General features: G+C 47.8%; 1 protein-coding gene across 2 annotated transcripts in view; it reads left to right on the top strand.

Annotated features, from left to right (window-relative positions):
• LOC149345556 (WW domain-binding protein 2-like) overlaps positions 1-15010 on the top strand; it is a 33252-nt gene extending 18242 nt beyond the window's left edge. Inside the window, exons 5-8 of one of the 2 annotated variants that reach the window (XM_089586113.1) lie at positions 1278-1427; positions 5985-6164; positions 11969-12102; positions 14791-15010. In XM_089586113.1, coding sequence (XP_089442239.1) covers positions 1278-1427; positions 5985-6164; positions 11969-12102; positions 14791-14841 — 515 coding nt within the window. In that variant the 3' untranslated portion in view covers positions 14842-15010. Of the gene's footprint in view, positions 1-1277; positions 1428-5984; positions 6165-11968; positions 12103-14787 lie in introns of both variants that reach the window. The other variant, XM_089586112.1, reaches the window with a different exon arrangement.
• The last annotated feature ends 1119 nt before the right edge of the window (positions 15011-16129 follow it).

Raw genomic sequence — 16129 nt, 5'->3', positions numbered from 1 at the left:
TTTTTTTTTGCCACAACTAGAGTGGAGAGCGTCGTGTCGAGTCATTTCATTACCAGCTTTGAAATGCACTGTATGTTTTCGTACTGAGTGGCACTCTGATAGTAACGTGACAGGGTTAAGACCCGTTCAACAGAAGATCCTGTGTCGGCGTTGTGAACAAAAAGTCACGAGCATGACTCTGGCAGGTGGTCCCCTGAGAGCAACCTAGGGGGCAGGTGGGCCACCTAGTTCACGTGACTCTCTGGTGTAGTCAAAACCTGCCCACCGGATAGTGAGCAAACCGCCCACCGTGGCAGGTGGTAGTTAAATCCATGATTGGTTGCTCAGGAAGAGGCCACACAAGGCCCACCGCTGGGAGCACTTGCAATCGCTTAACCGCTGCACCAGGAAGGGTATGAGGACTCCCAGGGATCTGTAAATGTGAGGTGGAGAATGACCTTCTGCATATGTGGGAATTAGCCCATTAGGCTATCACGTTTTACCCTTAAGGCACAGCTTAGGTGTCCCGTTCAATTTTTATTGCGGAAGCAATACTACGCCAGGTCTAACCGCTCGTCGCGTGGTCCATGGACCCCCCTGCTCCTCGAGGAGCCACCGCTGCGCCTTACAGATGGTGTGATGTCAGCCTCTCCATTGCTATGGTGACGCGTGACGTCAGCTTGTTTATTCTTGCGAAAGCAACAATACTTGAGCCCAGCTCGGCTCGTCGCGTATGCTCGTGACGATGCAGCTACTAAACGACCTTGAGTCACCGTTGCCTAGCAATCCGGGTAGCTACTAGGATAGTAACTCGGGTGAGTTCGGACGAGCGTAGTGCCATCTGCGAGAGAGGCTGCTCGGGAAGAGCAACACGGGTGGCAAAATCCCGACGGGTGGCTGGGATAGAAACAGCCACCTGCCAGTGCAGTGGCGCATCTCTTAACCGCTGCGCCGTTGCGCTGGTAGTGGTATATGAGGACTGCCGCCATCTACGAATCTTAAGTAGGAATTACCGATTCAGCATACATGGGCCTTAACCCACTAAAGATATCATGCCACACCCCTAAGGCGGAGTTTAAGTGCCCCTCCTATTGAAGAATGAGAACCTGCTCTCGCAGGTCTACTCGGTTAACTGCATTAAACCCTTATCCATTTTTTTTGTGCATGGCTCTTTATGTGTTGGTGGGTGCGGATTCACATTGGCATACTTTGACCTGTCACGGTGCGTGCTTTATTCTGTCCGGGTAATCCGTGTTTTTCTTCATTTCTGTGCTTTGTCTGTGTGCTGTCCTGTGCAGCGTCGCAGCATGGGGCTGGCATGGCGCCTCCGCCGTACTTCCCTCCACCGGGCCCCTACTACTCGCCACCGCCGCCCGAGTACATGCCAGCACAGGGCACCAACTATGGCTTCTACGTCCCCTACAACGTGTTCCCAGACGCCCCGCCCGGTGAGTGAGGCAGTGCACGTACCCAGGCGGAACATGTACCATATTTTCCGGTGTATAAGACGCACCCACCATATATGCAGGCTGTCATTGAAAAAGTTGGTATATAAGACGCACCCGTGTATAAGGCGCACCCCAATTTGCCCAGTTAGGATAGTGAGGCTTAATTAAACACGCTTGCGCGACCATCGCGAAATGCACCATTCCTGTGCGAAATTCTTAAGCAACACTATGTGATCGAAAAAGGCAACACTCATGCCATACCCGCCCGCGTTTTAGAAAAAAGTAAGAAAAAACGAAAGAACTCTCTCATATGTCCATAACAACATTTTATTTCTACTTAAGACTTCGGATGTGCTATCAAAAAGTTCACCCATTTCTGGAGGCAATGCGGCCGAAACATTCTCTTCACACTACGTACATACTGCGTACAGGGAGCAAAGTTAAAGTTGCAAAGCGTGGCTAAAAAACGCCGGCTTGTCTTGGCTTGTCTTGACAATGGCGAGAAGCGCGATTGTTGTCATCTTTCGGCATTTCACATAACAGTCGTGTGTTTGTCATCCCGGAAGTCGTCATCCCCGCCGTTTCATGATAAAGTTCACCTAAAAAAAGTTATGCACGGTGGTCCCCGTATTTAAGCATTAACTGTGTTACGACCGCGTCATTGGTAGTGATATTTTTTCGGTGAAAAAAGCTTGAACATGAACCTAAGTAATTTCTGAATTTGCAAAAAAAAAAAAAAAATTCGCATATAAGACACAGCCTTGTATAGGACGCACCAGCAAAGATTTTTGAAAAAAAGCTGCGTCTTATACACCGGAAAATACGGTAATTAGCTCAATATAGGAAATGAATGGTTTCATACTGGTCCATTGTAGGACCAACCTTTGCCAATGGTTTCCAATACAGCAGCCGACCGATATTTCGGGCTGCAATAATTCGGACTAGTGCGATATTTCGGACTTTGCTGAGGAACCGTCGCGCACCTCATGGGAGCGTGTACATTTTCACAACTGCCATTTCGGACATTGCGGAGTCTAAAAGTTCGGATTTTCGGACTAAAATAAACGCTAACAATATTGTGGTGATCGTTTTTCAACCAAAAGTTTGTTATTTGGGCCTAACATAGACGCGAGCGGGCATCGCTGTCACAACCAACCCATTCCCCACCACCGTGAGAGGCGCCATCTTGGATTTTTCGGCTCGGCGGGCACAATCGGACTGGCTTGGATAGGCTTGGCTATTTGTTCTCCATCGATATGGCCTACAAAGATCTCGCGATCGCATTGAAAACTGTACAACGGGAGAGCTGCAGCGTCCACCCTCGGCTTAGACGACGCACCGTGCGGTGCGGGGCAGCAAACGTGGTAGAGGGGGGGAGGGGGAACTGCATTCGGAAGCACTCGCTTTCGCTCTAATCTTTCTGTGGGTTACCTCTCGGTCTTCGCGACCGTCATTGCCCCACGCAAACTGACTGTTCTTGCTTCGCTCAGTGAGTGCTGTGGGGTTGCAATTGGGGGAGATAAACACGTTCTCCCCGTTTTACCACGGCTGACCCAGTTCAAAGCCGCGCGGACCCCACCCCATGGTCGCGAGCGCTACCGAGCGCACGCCGACCACGGCGGGCCTTGCTCTGCGGGAACAAAGGAACGACACACTGGCTGACACAAACAAGGCATTTATTGCTACAACAACAACAGCGCCAGCTAGCAACAAAATACACTGAGGAATCGAGGATGTCCGACTCACCAGCACGGTTACAAGCGAACGTTCGCCCACGATAGGGCAGGGGGAAACTTCGAGGCCGGACGGGACGGGCTTGGCGGGAGCAAGTTCCGACCAAGAGGCGCCCGTCGATGAAGAGCGAAGCCGCTAGCGAAACGTCCGCTCGCTTTCCGGTCCCAGGGAGAAGAGAGAGAACCTTCCCCCGCGCACAAGCGGCAAAACACGCCATCCGTGGCGCTGCTGTCGCTGCGACGCGAGCGCCCTCCCCTGTTAGTTAAAAGTAACCCCACTAAAGGGAGTGCGTTGCGGGAAGCTAACCACAGGGAACTAGTGAGTTGAGGGAAAGCGAACGCAGGGGACGAAGGCGTCCCCACAGTGCATTCATTCGCGGCATGACTGCAGCCGCATTGCACTATCTGGTATCATGATGTGATAGGGTGCGGAAAAGAAGAAAGCGTGGCTATGACTCAGTCTAATATTATTGCTTGTAGGCGGAACATGGGGAGCGGCGGTTTTCGCAATTTTGAAAGCCAGTTTTTCGCAGAAATGTTTTTTTTTTAATTTCACGCATATTTCGGGCTGTTCGATTATTCGGACCATTTTTCGGGTCCCGCCGAGTCCGAAAAATCGGTCGGTGACTGTATTGGCCGATTATCTGTGCTGCTTGGGGCATGGGCACTTTAGTTATTATTTATTTGTCACAAGTGCCTGCAGTGCATAAACTACTACAGCATGGCATAAAAACACGAATAAAGACAGGGCAGTGGGCTAACACAACATACAAAAAGAAAACAAAATCGGAGTTTGCAAGTTGATATCAGTGATGACAGATTCCTGCACAGCACAGTTGAACATACAACTGCGGACAGAAAAATGCTGCTCCAAGTTGTGGTTTTAATAACTGAAACTGAGGTAGTGCTTGTGCCCCGTTGTCTGGAGAGGATCCACAAGGAAAGAAATATTGCTGACATGCTATAAGGTTTTATAGAAAAAAAATTGACAGCACAAGTTCATGAAACTTGATGTGAGAGAAGCGGTGGTAGCAGTTGGATTTACCTTTGATTACTTTGATGCTTTCGCTCTAGTGAACGCTTGTACTGAAGCCAAGGATTCATGCATGCAACAGGATATTCCTGTAGAGTGAAGGCAGTTGGAGATGGGCTGGGAAGGTGGATCGAGGGTGGTGGTTGATGAGCGATTATTTTGTCACTGCGTTGAAAGCGTACGTTGTGACAGGACGAGTAGAATGAACGAAGCACAGACACGAGACTGGTGCAGGCTAGAAGTTGATTTATTCTAGAAAAACAGACATGGTTCAGGACAAAACAGTAGAATATGTGAAAGGGATAATCATCTTGGAGGCAAGATTATGTAAGCTTCATGTGTTCCGGATGCCACGTGCTAGGCTTCAGTGATTTCACTGCTCTCCTTTTTCTTGCCTTGCGAGGATTGTGGTTTGGGTGAACTTGGGATAGCATTTCTTCTTCTTCTTGGATGAGCAGCTCGGACAGATTGCAGTGAAGTTACCCCGAGATTGAAAAAGGCTCTCCTAAGTTGTGTTCCTTTAATATTTAGTTGATGCATCGCCCCTTCTGTCCTTTGTATGCTTGGCCTCATGACAGCAGTATTTTGTAAGCAGCATTGTCAATGCACGTGACAAGTTTTCTTTTGCGGTTGATGCTGTGCTGTTAGTTCTTCCGCGTCTGGTTTTACGCTTCTTTTTTAGAGCTTGCATTCTCTACCTTTGCTTGAAAAAGTTGCACATCAGAGATTGATTCCTGGTGCAGATACAATGCGCAGATGGTCTTGATATGAGTAAACAATGCAAGCCCTAAAAAGAAGCGGAAGAACTCTCAGCACCAACCACAAAAGCAAATTTGTCACGTGCATTGATATTGTTGTTTACAAAATACTGTTGTCATGAGGCTAAGCATACGTAGGGCAGACACGCTGATGCATCAACGAAAGATTAAAAGAACGCAACAACTTACACAACTTGTGGAACCCCTTTTTTTAATCTCGGGGAACTTGGCTGCACACTGTTCGAGCTGCTCATCCAAGAAGAAGAAATGCTATCCCAAGTTCATGCAAAACCACAATCCTCGCAAGACACAAGGAAAAGGGAAAAAGAGAAATCACTTAAGCCTACCTCATGGCACCTAGAGCATATGGAGCGTACGTATTCTTGCCTTCAACGTGATCATTCCTTTCACGTGACCTAGTGTCTTGTCCTGAACCATGTCTATATTTCTGAAACAAATTAGTTGCTTGTCTGTGCCAGTCTTGTGTCTGTCTGTGCTTCCTTTTTCTTCTCGTCCTGTCAATACGTACACTTTCAGTGCGGTAGCACATTTACTCATCAACTAGCCCACCAAACCGCCTGGTTGATGAGTGGGCATAGAGAGGTGGCCGTGGGTGGTTCTCCTAGGGGGAACAGCTTACTTTCTCACACAACCTTGGAATTTGATTTTGCCATTGCCTTTTTGTTCCGCTGCCGCATGGCCTTCTGGGTGGCATGGGTGGTGTAGGTGGGTGGATGGGCGGTTGGGGGCACTGAGGTGGCTAAAGTAAAGGTGGGGTTTGAGGCACGCAAGGACGTAGGTGCTCAGGGAACCCCAAAAAGTACTCCTAGAAACCCCAGGGTTCCACTTAACTTGCCTCTGCATAAGGTGCCATGCCCAAGTTCATTTATTCTTCTTGATTTACACTAGAGTATCAGGTTACGTTTTTTATGCTTCTGCACTCTTCCCATCTCCCTATGTTGTACCTGTCGTTGCTCGGGTGAACGTGCTCAGAACGTGAAAGATGTGTGCCCCCTGCGTGTTTTGCCCGCAGCCAACACGGTCTTCATGAGTGACATGCCTCCCCCCTACCCGGGGGTGAATGGGCCCCCCCAGTACTACCCCAACGGTGCAGTGCCCCAACCTGCCACCGGTCCCGCTCCTGCACCGGGATTCAACATGCCCCAGGCTGGCTATGCTGGTCCTCCTCAGCAACCATCGGGGCCCTACCAGTGTGAGTGGGGCGCCATTCTCTTTTGTTGCATTAGCACCACTACGCCAGGTGTTCACCTCGTCACGTAGCCAGTGGCCGGTAGGCATGAATGACCTTGAATAGCCGTTGTCTAGCAACCATTGCCTCGGAACCGTTGCCTCAAAACCATTGCCTAGTTACACACGTTGCAGCGGCGCGGCGCCGACGACGCCACCTGGCGGAGCTCGGCTGAAACGGTTGCTAGACAACGGTTGCCTAGCAACCATTTCAGCCTAGCTCCACCAGGTGGCGTCGTCGGCGCTGCTGCCGCACGCGTAGTCACCCGCTCCCGCCAGATGCGTGCTCTCCCGACGTATACGGTGAGGAGGTGGCGCTTCAAGGGAGTATATGCGCGCTTCGCCTCGGTGGAACCCTGTCATTATGGAGAGCGCTAAAGAGAAGCAACGGCGACAGGACCAAGCTAGAAAGAGGCGACGCGCTCGAGAGACAGCAGAAGAACGCGCTGGACGACTCGAAAAGCGTCGCAGTTAGCGCAACTGACCAGGCTTAGCCGGAGCTAAACCACGCCTGATTGTTTTGCTCGATTTAACTGCATGGGGAGGAAGGCCAGTATTGGAATTCCCGCATAGGTTAGCTAATCTGTGCAGCAAAGCCTCAAAACCTCTGTAGAGCCTTACAGACATATTATTCGTAGTGCAACTCTTGAAGTAGAAAGTCTGGTGTATGGATGCAACTAAGATTGATTGTCGAATACAGAAAAACTGTCTGGGCCCCTCACACTGCTTGCATTTGTTCCAAGCTGGAAAGAAGTCAGCATCTTAGAGGAGGGTTTGTATTTAATAAGATACCAACATGCCGATTCCCAAACTTCCATGTGTAAATCTTTTGATCTTGAAATGCTTCATTTGAAAGCTAAATTTGATAGGCTGGAGTTTCTTTTCCAAACTGTTAATCACAAGTTACAACTCAATGAATTAAGATACAGGTGCCGTCAGAAGTAAATGGAAGGCAATATTAAAAAAAATTTAATCATTGCCCCCTTAATTCATGCATCCTTGAATACACACGTGCAGACTAATTGTGACTGTGCGAATTGCACTGGACCATTATGCTTTAGATTTAAAGAAATTTTGACAAAGTCTCCTTCCATTTACTTTTTTACGGTGAGTGTACTTTAAGATTAGTACGAGAAAGCCATTGTAGCATTGTCAAAGCTTGTGCAGAGGCAAGCAGGCTTGTCTGGAGCGCTCGAGTGGTCCTGTGCAAAGCAAACAAACTCGTAATTTTTAAGCAGGTGCTGGGTTTCAAATGTAGTGCATGCACTCAAGCAAACCATGGTAAAACAGCGCGGAAAAAACACGAGGACGGAACAAACACGACAACACGAGCGCTGACTTTCAACTGACGATTTATTACGCACATGTGTACATATATAGCATTCCCGCTAAACATTAAACAGAACAAAAAAACACTGCATCATCACTGAAAATATTAAATCTACATATCTACAAATGCATGCTCCAAAAAGGTGATTTCGCGGTTAGCTAGTGATAATGAGGGCTTACTAATGCATGCTGTACCCCCTTTGTCAATGTGATATGCCTCTACTATTTCCCTTACTATCTGATCCTTATGTTTGAAGATGACGGATGTCTGATGAAGCAATGGGGCGCACGTGTGCTCAGGTTGCCTGCAGTGAAGCGCCAAATTCGAACCGGCTGCCTTGTCCAAAGAATTATGGTGCTCCCTCAGGCGTTCGTTTAGGCATCGCCCAGTCTGGCCAACATACCACCCACCGCAAGAAAGGGGAATCTCATACACAACACCCTCGATGCACTCAACCCTCCTCTCTACGTGTGCTGTGGTACAACCACCACCGATCCTCCTTCCTAGTAGGGCCTCTCGCTTCCGCTGCACAGCTCGGCAAATGTTGCTTAATTTTCTGCGAGACGAAAATACCACATCAATTTGAAATTTTCGCCCCACTTTCTTCAGACGGTGTGAAAATGCGTGGACATATGGGATGACAGCTATCTTCCGGCGCTTTGAGACTTCATTCGCCTGAGGAGCACGCTTATGGTCCGATTTGATTTTGGCCACCAACCTTTCGCATAACCTTCCAATAGTTGCCTCAGGAAAACCAGCGTGCTTAAGCCTGGAAATTTGGCCTTGCACTCCTTCCTCAATACGATGGACACACGACTTGGTCAGAGCGGCGCGAACACAAGACAAGGCGATGCCTTCCTTTACCAGCTTGGAATGCCCGGACTGAAAACTGAGTAAGGGCTTTACGGAGCGAGGCGAATACAACCAGCAAACGTGTCCGGGCTCAAGTCTCAGCTCCACATCCAAGAACTGAATCCTACCTTGTTTAAAGTTCTCCATGGTGAAAGCAAGACCATGACCATTTCTGACAAATGTGTTCACGACATCCTGCGTGCATTCTTCGTTTTTTACAAAAACGAGGTAATCGTCCACGTATCTGTGTACTTTCAGTACGCCGTCCGGTAACTCTCCTGCAATTGCTTTGTCAATTCTACTAAGGAACAAGTCGCTTAGCAGCGGAGCCACGCGAGAACCAATGCATATCCCGGAACGCTGTATAAACACACCTTCATTCCATTCAACAATGGTCGACCGGAGGTACATACACAGCACTTCAAGAAAAGCATCAACAGATACACCGCAAACATTGCGGAAGCGCACTTCATCATTTTCCTCACTTATACATTATATTATAGTAGAATTGACAAAGCAATTGCAGGAGAGTTACCGGACGGCGTACTGAAAGTACACAGATACGTGGACGATTACCTCGTTTTTGTAAAAAACGAAGAATGCACGCAGGATGTCGTGAACACATTTGTCAGAAATGGTCATGGACTTGCTTTCACCATGGAGAACGTTAAACAAGGTAGGATTCAGTTCTTGGATGTGGAGCTGAGACTTGAGCCCGGACACGTTTGCTGGTTGTATTCGCCTCGCTCCGTAAAGCCCTTACTCAGTTTTCAGTCCGGGCATTCCAAGCTGGTAAAGGAAGGCATCGCCTTGTCTTGTGTTCGCGCCGCTCTGACCAAGTCGTGTGTCCATCGTATTGAGGAAGGAGTGCGAGGCCAAATTTCCAGGCTTAAGCACGCTGGTTTTCCTGAGGCAACTATTGGAAGGTTATGCGAAAGGTTGGTGGCCAAAATCAAATCGGACCATAAGCGTGTTCCTCAGGCGAATGAAGTCTCAAAGCGCCGGAAGATAGCTGTCATCCCATATGTCCACGCATTTTCACACCGTCTGAAGAAAGTGGGGCGAAAATTTCAAATTGATGTGGTATTTTCGTCTCGCAGAAAATTAAGCAACATTTGCCGAGCTGTGCAGCGGAAGCGAGAGGCCCTACTAGGAAGGAGGATCGGTGGTGGTTGTACCACAGCACACGTAGAGAGGAGGGTTGAGTGCATCGAGGGTGTTGTGTATAAGATTCCCCTTTCTTGCGGTGGGTGGTATGTTGGCCAGACTGGGCGATGCCTAAACGAACGCCTGAGGGAGCACCATAATTCTTTGGACAAGGCAGCCGGTTCGAATTTGGCGCTTCACTGCAGGCAACCTGAGCACACGTGCGCCCCATTGCTTCATCAGACATCCGTCATCTTCAAACATAAGGATCAGATAGTAAGGGAAATAGTAGAGGCATATCACATTGACAAAGGGGGTACAGCATGCATTAGTAAGCCCTCATTATCACTAGCTAACCGCGAAATCACCTTTTTGGAGCATGCATTTGTAGATATGTAGATTTAATATTTTCAGTGATGATGCAGTGTTTTTTTGTTCTGTTTAATGTTTGGCGGGAATGCTATATATGTACACATGTGCGTAATAAATCGTCAGTTGAAATTCAGCGCTCCTGTTGTCGTGTTTGTTCCGTCCTCGTGTTTTTTCCGCGCTGTTTTACCATGGATAGTAATAACCAACTTGCCCACCTTTCTGTACTCAAGCAAAGCTGCTCAGTCCTACGAGCAATGAGAGTCTGAGCATCGTGCCCCTAAGAAAGCAGCCACACTAATATTTCACTTGCAGTATACCACTGCAGTGCTCTAGACAGGTCTGCTCATGTTCGTACATCTCAGTGCTGACTGTCCATAACGATTGTTCGAAGTTTTGCTTTTTCCTGCAGACCGTTTAGGAATACAACATGCTACTGTGCTCTATCGTCATAATTCAGTGAATCTTTAGCTAACCTGCATCATAGATGATGACTGTGGGGGGGTTGCCCCCCCCCCCCATTCTCCCCCCTTCCTGAGCGATGGGGGGACAGGGGGCAGCATATCTTCTGCTGGCGACGACGGAGAGTACGCTGAGAGCGATGTTGCTGTTTCCAGCCGCACGCTTAAAGACACAAATGCCGAAATGCACTGGAGCAAAAAAAAAAAGCGCGAAGCAAAGTAAAATAATAGACTTCTCCCGTCAGCCACTTTATATCAGCACCAACATATCATTCATCACTTGTCAATCACCAATGCAAAGTTCACATGAGTCACTGCCACGGAAGCACTTTTTTTTTATTCGATCATGGCACATACGTTAAATGACTAGAACCACCTTCGCGTAGACACTTTGTAAATAAGTGATTTTGTTTTTGTTTCGTTTGCCAGTCACTGCATTTTTGTTTCGTGATTTGATTTAGTTTTCCTCACAAGTAGCCCGTTTTATTCTTATTTTTTGCCATGATAGGTTTTGCTCATGTTTGCATTGTGTCCTAGTTTATTGGTAGAAAATTTGTACTATTGTAAAAACTGGAATATAGGTCAACCCCCCAACTAACCAATTCTAAAAATGAAAAAAACCTTTTTAAATGGCAGAAATATGGAAAGACACCCTTACCTTGAAACAAATGCGATTCAACCGGCTGCACAGTGGTGACAGTATTTATTTTCCTTTAGATGCTGCTCGTATGTACACCCAGCCAATTCTGTAACAGTATCGAGCGACCATTGACCCGCGTGCTTGTCAGCGCTTAATTAACGGTGCTGAGCGGCGAAACAAGCGAGATACGCACATGTGTACACATGCGCGTACTCTCACTTCTTTCGCCGCTCCGTGCTAAGGTGCTGACAAACATGTGAGGCAATGGTCGCGCGATACTGTTAAAGAATCGGCCGGGTGTACAGTGCAGAGAAGGGCACGAAGTGTGCAAGTGTTATTCCGAGTCATCAGATTTGTCCGAATTTGAGTAAGATGACAATTGCTTCTCGCTGCCCACCTCCCATTGAGCATCATCCTCTGTGCCGTCTAGCACATTGCTTATGCTGCATTTTCTAAAAGACTTGCGCACCATCTCTGCGGGGAGAGATTTCCACGCCGACGGCACCCAGCCACAGACCAAAATAACTTTGTGACAACGGAAACGCAAATTGGCGGTGCCCAACGTTGCCATGCCATGCTGATGGCGATAGTGATGGAGGCTGTTGACTTCAGCCGCCCATTGTTGCAAGACTTACATAGTTTTTCCGCCAATGACCGGTATATAACACGGGCGTCGTCTTTTTGCCATGTTTTTTTTTTTTTTAAGTTCTACCTATATTCTAGTTTTTACGGTACTTACATTATGCTATAATCAGCTTTGATAGTGTTTGTATTGTGTGCTAGTTAACCGCTTCTAAATTTTGTATCATGCTGCATTTGTTTGCTAAAATTCCCACTGTTTGTCTTTTACGATTTAAGCAAACCCAATCCCCTCTACAACGTTTTGGCGACTGGGGTACAGAAATAAATACAGTCGCCGACTGATTTTACGAATGAATGGAAATGAGCGTGTGTGTCCCTTTTTCTTTCAGCGGCATCGGCCATGGCCAAGGCGGCTGAGGCGGCACAGAATTCGGCCTACTACAACCCGGCCAACCCGGGGTACATGTACGTGCCGGCTGCACCACCCCCTTTCGACCAGGCCAACGCTGCCAGTGCACCCCCGGTGAGAGACCATTGTTTGTTTTCAGACTCGGCACTTATTGCGGTGAAATAACGTGCCACGTGCATGGACTGCTTATGAAACCTTTACGCTGTGATATCAAAATGATCAATACATTAAGGTAAGAGAGCACTAGAAAGGAGGCAAGGCTGAGCTCATCACGAAGTTCCACTGAGATGAACAGTCATTTGTCGCTGTGCCCCATAGTTTTCGTGTGCACGTATCTAGAAATTAGCACCTATGTTTTCTCAAGGTAACATTTGGATGTATGGGATTTCATTGAAACAACAGATTCACCATGCTAGTTCATTATGACGGTTTTTCTTGAGGCTGCGCAGTCAAATAAGAAAGAAGTGATTAGGGGTTCACTGACATATTGCAGAGCTGTAAGGTAAATATAATTGCCTCCCCCCCCGTTATGTTCACTCCAGACAGGTCGAAAAAAATGGCTGAATCTAAATGGTCTCCGTTGGTTTGTGGAAGTAACAGCTGCACCACGCCTGATCTAGCAGTCTACTTTTAACCTTCAGCGGGATAGAAAGCTGGAGCTTTTAACCTGTTTCAGAATGCAGTGACTGTGACCCATTTCTGACCGTAGCGAGCAAAGTGGCCAGTGTGGTGTAAGTCAAGATGGTTTTTAAGGCGGAGGCCTTTAATGCCTCATCGTTGTAAGCAGGAGTTGTCGACAGAAATGTCACGCTTTTCAATTGGTCGAAATGGTCGTGACGTCACCATGCGCCAATTTCAAACGGGGCCATTTGTACTTTGGCTAGTAACCATGCAACCAATTAAAGGGATGGTATAGATACATTTCCTTCCCTCAAAAACCAATTTACCGACGAGCAAGGCGTAGAGCCGAACGGACGATGGCGTTCTGTGGACTCCCTGGCAGCGTTGCAAGACGCTGTCGCGTTCCACTCTCAGAGGCGAAGCTTAACATCTCAACCACACATCAGTGACTCAAGCAGCAACACCGCGCTTAAGGCTTTCACCTCACCGCACTTTAGGTGAACGAAGTGCCCGCATAAATTTTGCAGGTCCTCCTCAACATCTGTGCTTGAGGGCGGTGGGCAGATTGCTTCGGCTTGCACCTTACTGAATTGTTTCGGGGCTGTGCCTTGTCATATTGGTGCAATTAGACTGTTGCCCATTTTGGTTGGACCATTACCAGTTTAGTAGGATAACTTTACCAGAACCACCCTTTGTTTTATTGTGTTAGAAGTAGAACGCCCATTATCGCAAAAGGTGTCTGGCGTGGGCATTGTTGCGTGAAGGCTTGGTTGGCAGGAGGCATAATGAAGAGAGGGAAATCTCTCTCTGCACTTTTAGGGGAGAGGGAAAGTGGGAGAGAGAACAGAGGATGTGGGGCTACGGGGTGTCAAAAGGGACACTGCGGTCCCCAGTCAGAGCCTAGGGGTGGGAAGAGTGGAGAGGGGGTACAGCATATTACACTGATTGCTGGATGGGATCAGGAGAGTGGATCGAGGGTACGGTGTGTCGCACGGTGTTGATGGACTGGATCAGGCCACTCACTCGCATGTTTTGAACCCAGCAGTGGGTGTTCCCTTCAGGGGGCAACTAATGCCAACAGGTACTTTGTCTCATGTGTCATGTTAATTGTCTTGCATTAGTAGTCCCGTTCACGAGAAAAGCTGGCATCTGTCCGTTTGTGTCACGAAGCAGCAGGTGGCAGTGAAATTAATTCAAATAAATTCATTGCAGTTTCCTCCTGCCCACCATGGCAGTGCACCTCAGCTCATTGGTCGAGAGATAGACAGGCTCCCGAAAGAACTTGTCTGTGCAGAAATGAGCATTATGGGAACCGAGGTCTCACAAGCCACACTGGTGGCTGTGTTTGAAAGAGCCACTTGACAGGACAGTGGTGCATCGCTTAACTGCTTCACCACTGCACCAGTAGTGGTATGAAGACCCCCCACAATCTATGAGAGAACGAGTACTTGTGTGGGAGGGATCTGAAACGTTGTTGCATTCTACTCTTAAAGTTAGGTTAAGCGTCTTCGATCCTTTCTTGTCAGTGTTTTCTTGCAAAAGCAACTGGTGTGTGTGTAGGGGGGATTGCAAAATGTCTGCTGACTTATTGCACTGCCTGGGCGCAGCCATGCAGTTTTGTGAATTCTTGTTACTTCAGGAATCCTCTTAGCTACCAGTATTTTAAGAGGCTTCTTTATGGTGATGTGACTACTATCTGGAGGACATGGGGACGTCTCGTGGTCAGTATATGTGTAGGCCAAAATCTGCGTGTAGCCAAAATCTGCCTGCATATTACTGCTATTTGACAATATAGTCTGTTTACAGTATTCGCGTTGTGTCTCCAAGGATGCGTTTTCAAATCTACTCCCTACTCCTGTTGTAAAACTAGCTGGTCACTACATTTCAGTTTTCACTGATGTAGCCACAGCCATAGAGGATGACGAAGAGACAGATGCCGGAATGGCCCTAGGAAGGTTCCTTGGAGCATTTTCGTCAGTTCAGTGTGAATCTGTAAGGCGAGTGCTAGTTTGCTAGCCCAGCTCAAGTTATAAGGCATTTTTTGCCATTTCCTCGGGACACACCTTGGCTTTGTTGCAGTGGTTTTTTTTTGCTTTGGCAAGTGTTAAAGTTCTACTCGGGTATGACGATATCATAATGATCTTTCTTTGTTTTTTTATTTTATTTCTTTTGCCGCAGCAGCCAGACGGACCGCCGCCGCCCTACTCCGAGGGTTCGAAGAAAACAAACTGAGGACGGAAGAAAGAATGGGATACGGGAGCTTGTAACTTTGCTGCTTTCGTGCGGTAGCCACCTTGCAGACCCTGCTTGTCCAGCTGTAGCACGTTGTGTAGTGTGACGATGACCCCTGTGCATGGTTGCTGTAATAAACACCCCAGTGATGAATGCTTTTCCCCGGTAACTCGCCCCTGTGTATGCTGGTTTACTTATGGCACGGCGAGCGTGTTCACTTTACTACGCCCAGGCAGTTCCCACCACCCCCCCCACTGGGGGGGCATCTGTTAGTAGCAGATATATGGTGCTTTGCAAACCACATGCCTGAGCATACGTGGGCCTGGCCTACTTAAATCCAGCCGTGTGTGCCACATGGCTTTGTCCAAGGGAAAGGGGGTTCTGGTGGTTGACCTGATCGCAAATGCTGAGGCATTTAACCCTTTCAGGAGCCATTTTTTGTTGTGAGTGAAATCAATTATTTTTTTCGCATAAGTGGTATATTTAGGCCTCAAGAAAGGGAATGTGTTAGTTTTCGAACATGTGAAAGACCAGCAGGTAAGTTTTTACAATGATGTGGAGAATTCCGCACAAAGTGTCAGATTTGTTAGAAATAGTACCGTCGAAATGTTCTCGTGTGTCAGGTAAACACCTCAGGGATCGTGGCATCACATTGTGTTTCGAAGATGCACGTTACGTTCGAAATTGAGCGAAAATCATCGATGTTTTCATTCATGGCAAAATCTCTCTGCACAAAAAAAGGCGGAAAAAGTGCTACCTAGCTCACTGTTATGCAAAATATTACTTACTGCGTTTGCTACATAGTACCAAAAAACAACCTATGTGCAACAAGAAGGGTGTTCAATTTGACTGGAATAATGAAATCACTGTTAAGTGCTCCATTTCCTCAGAAAAAGCTGTAAGTTTGCCGCTTACGCAATTGTGTACAAAGCGCCTGAAAGGGTTAGGGTTCCTCGACAGAGGCAACACACCACTTTGGTTCCCACTTCCCATAGGTGGCACTCCTGGGCTGGCCCGATGGAAGGAAATCTGCAGTCACGTTTTCCTGTCCTCTTTCTCGCAACTTTCCAGTCTTCTCTGCTTGTTTTTTTCCTCTTTCCTGACGGCTAGGGTTAGCCTTGTGGGAAAACCCAACACTTGTGGTGCTGCCTGTGGTACAGCTCACATGGGTAGGAAGTTGGGGTCCCATCCCTACATTGGGCTCTGCTGAAATGAGTCAATTACATGGATCCTTATTCTTTTCAGAAACCCTGATCACCCTACAAATAGGGGCTGCACAAATTTAACC

Source organism: Amblyomma mixtum, chromosome 4, assembly GCF_055824585.1.
Source record: "Amblyomma mixtum isolate Tamu chromosome 4, ASM5582458v1, whole genome shotgun sequence".
In the NCBI taxonomy this organism is placed as follows: domain Eukaryota; kingdom Metazoa; phylum Arthropoda; class Arachnida; order Ixodida; family Ixodidae; genus Amblyomma; species Amblyomma mixtum.
Note: the sequence above shows the minus strand (reverse complement) of the source record. Positions and strands in the feature narration are given on the sequence as shown.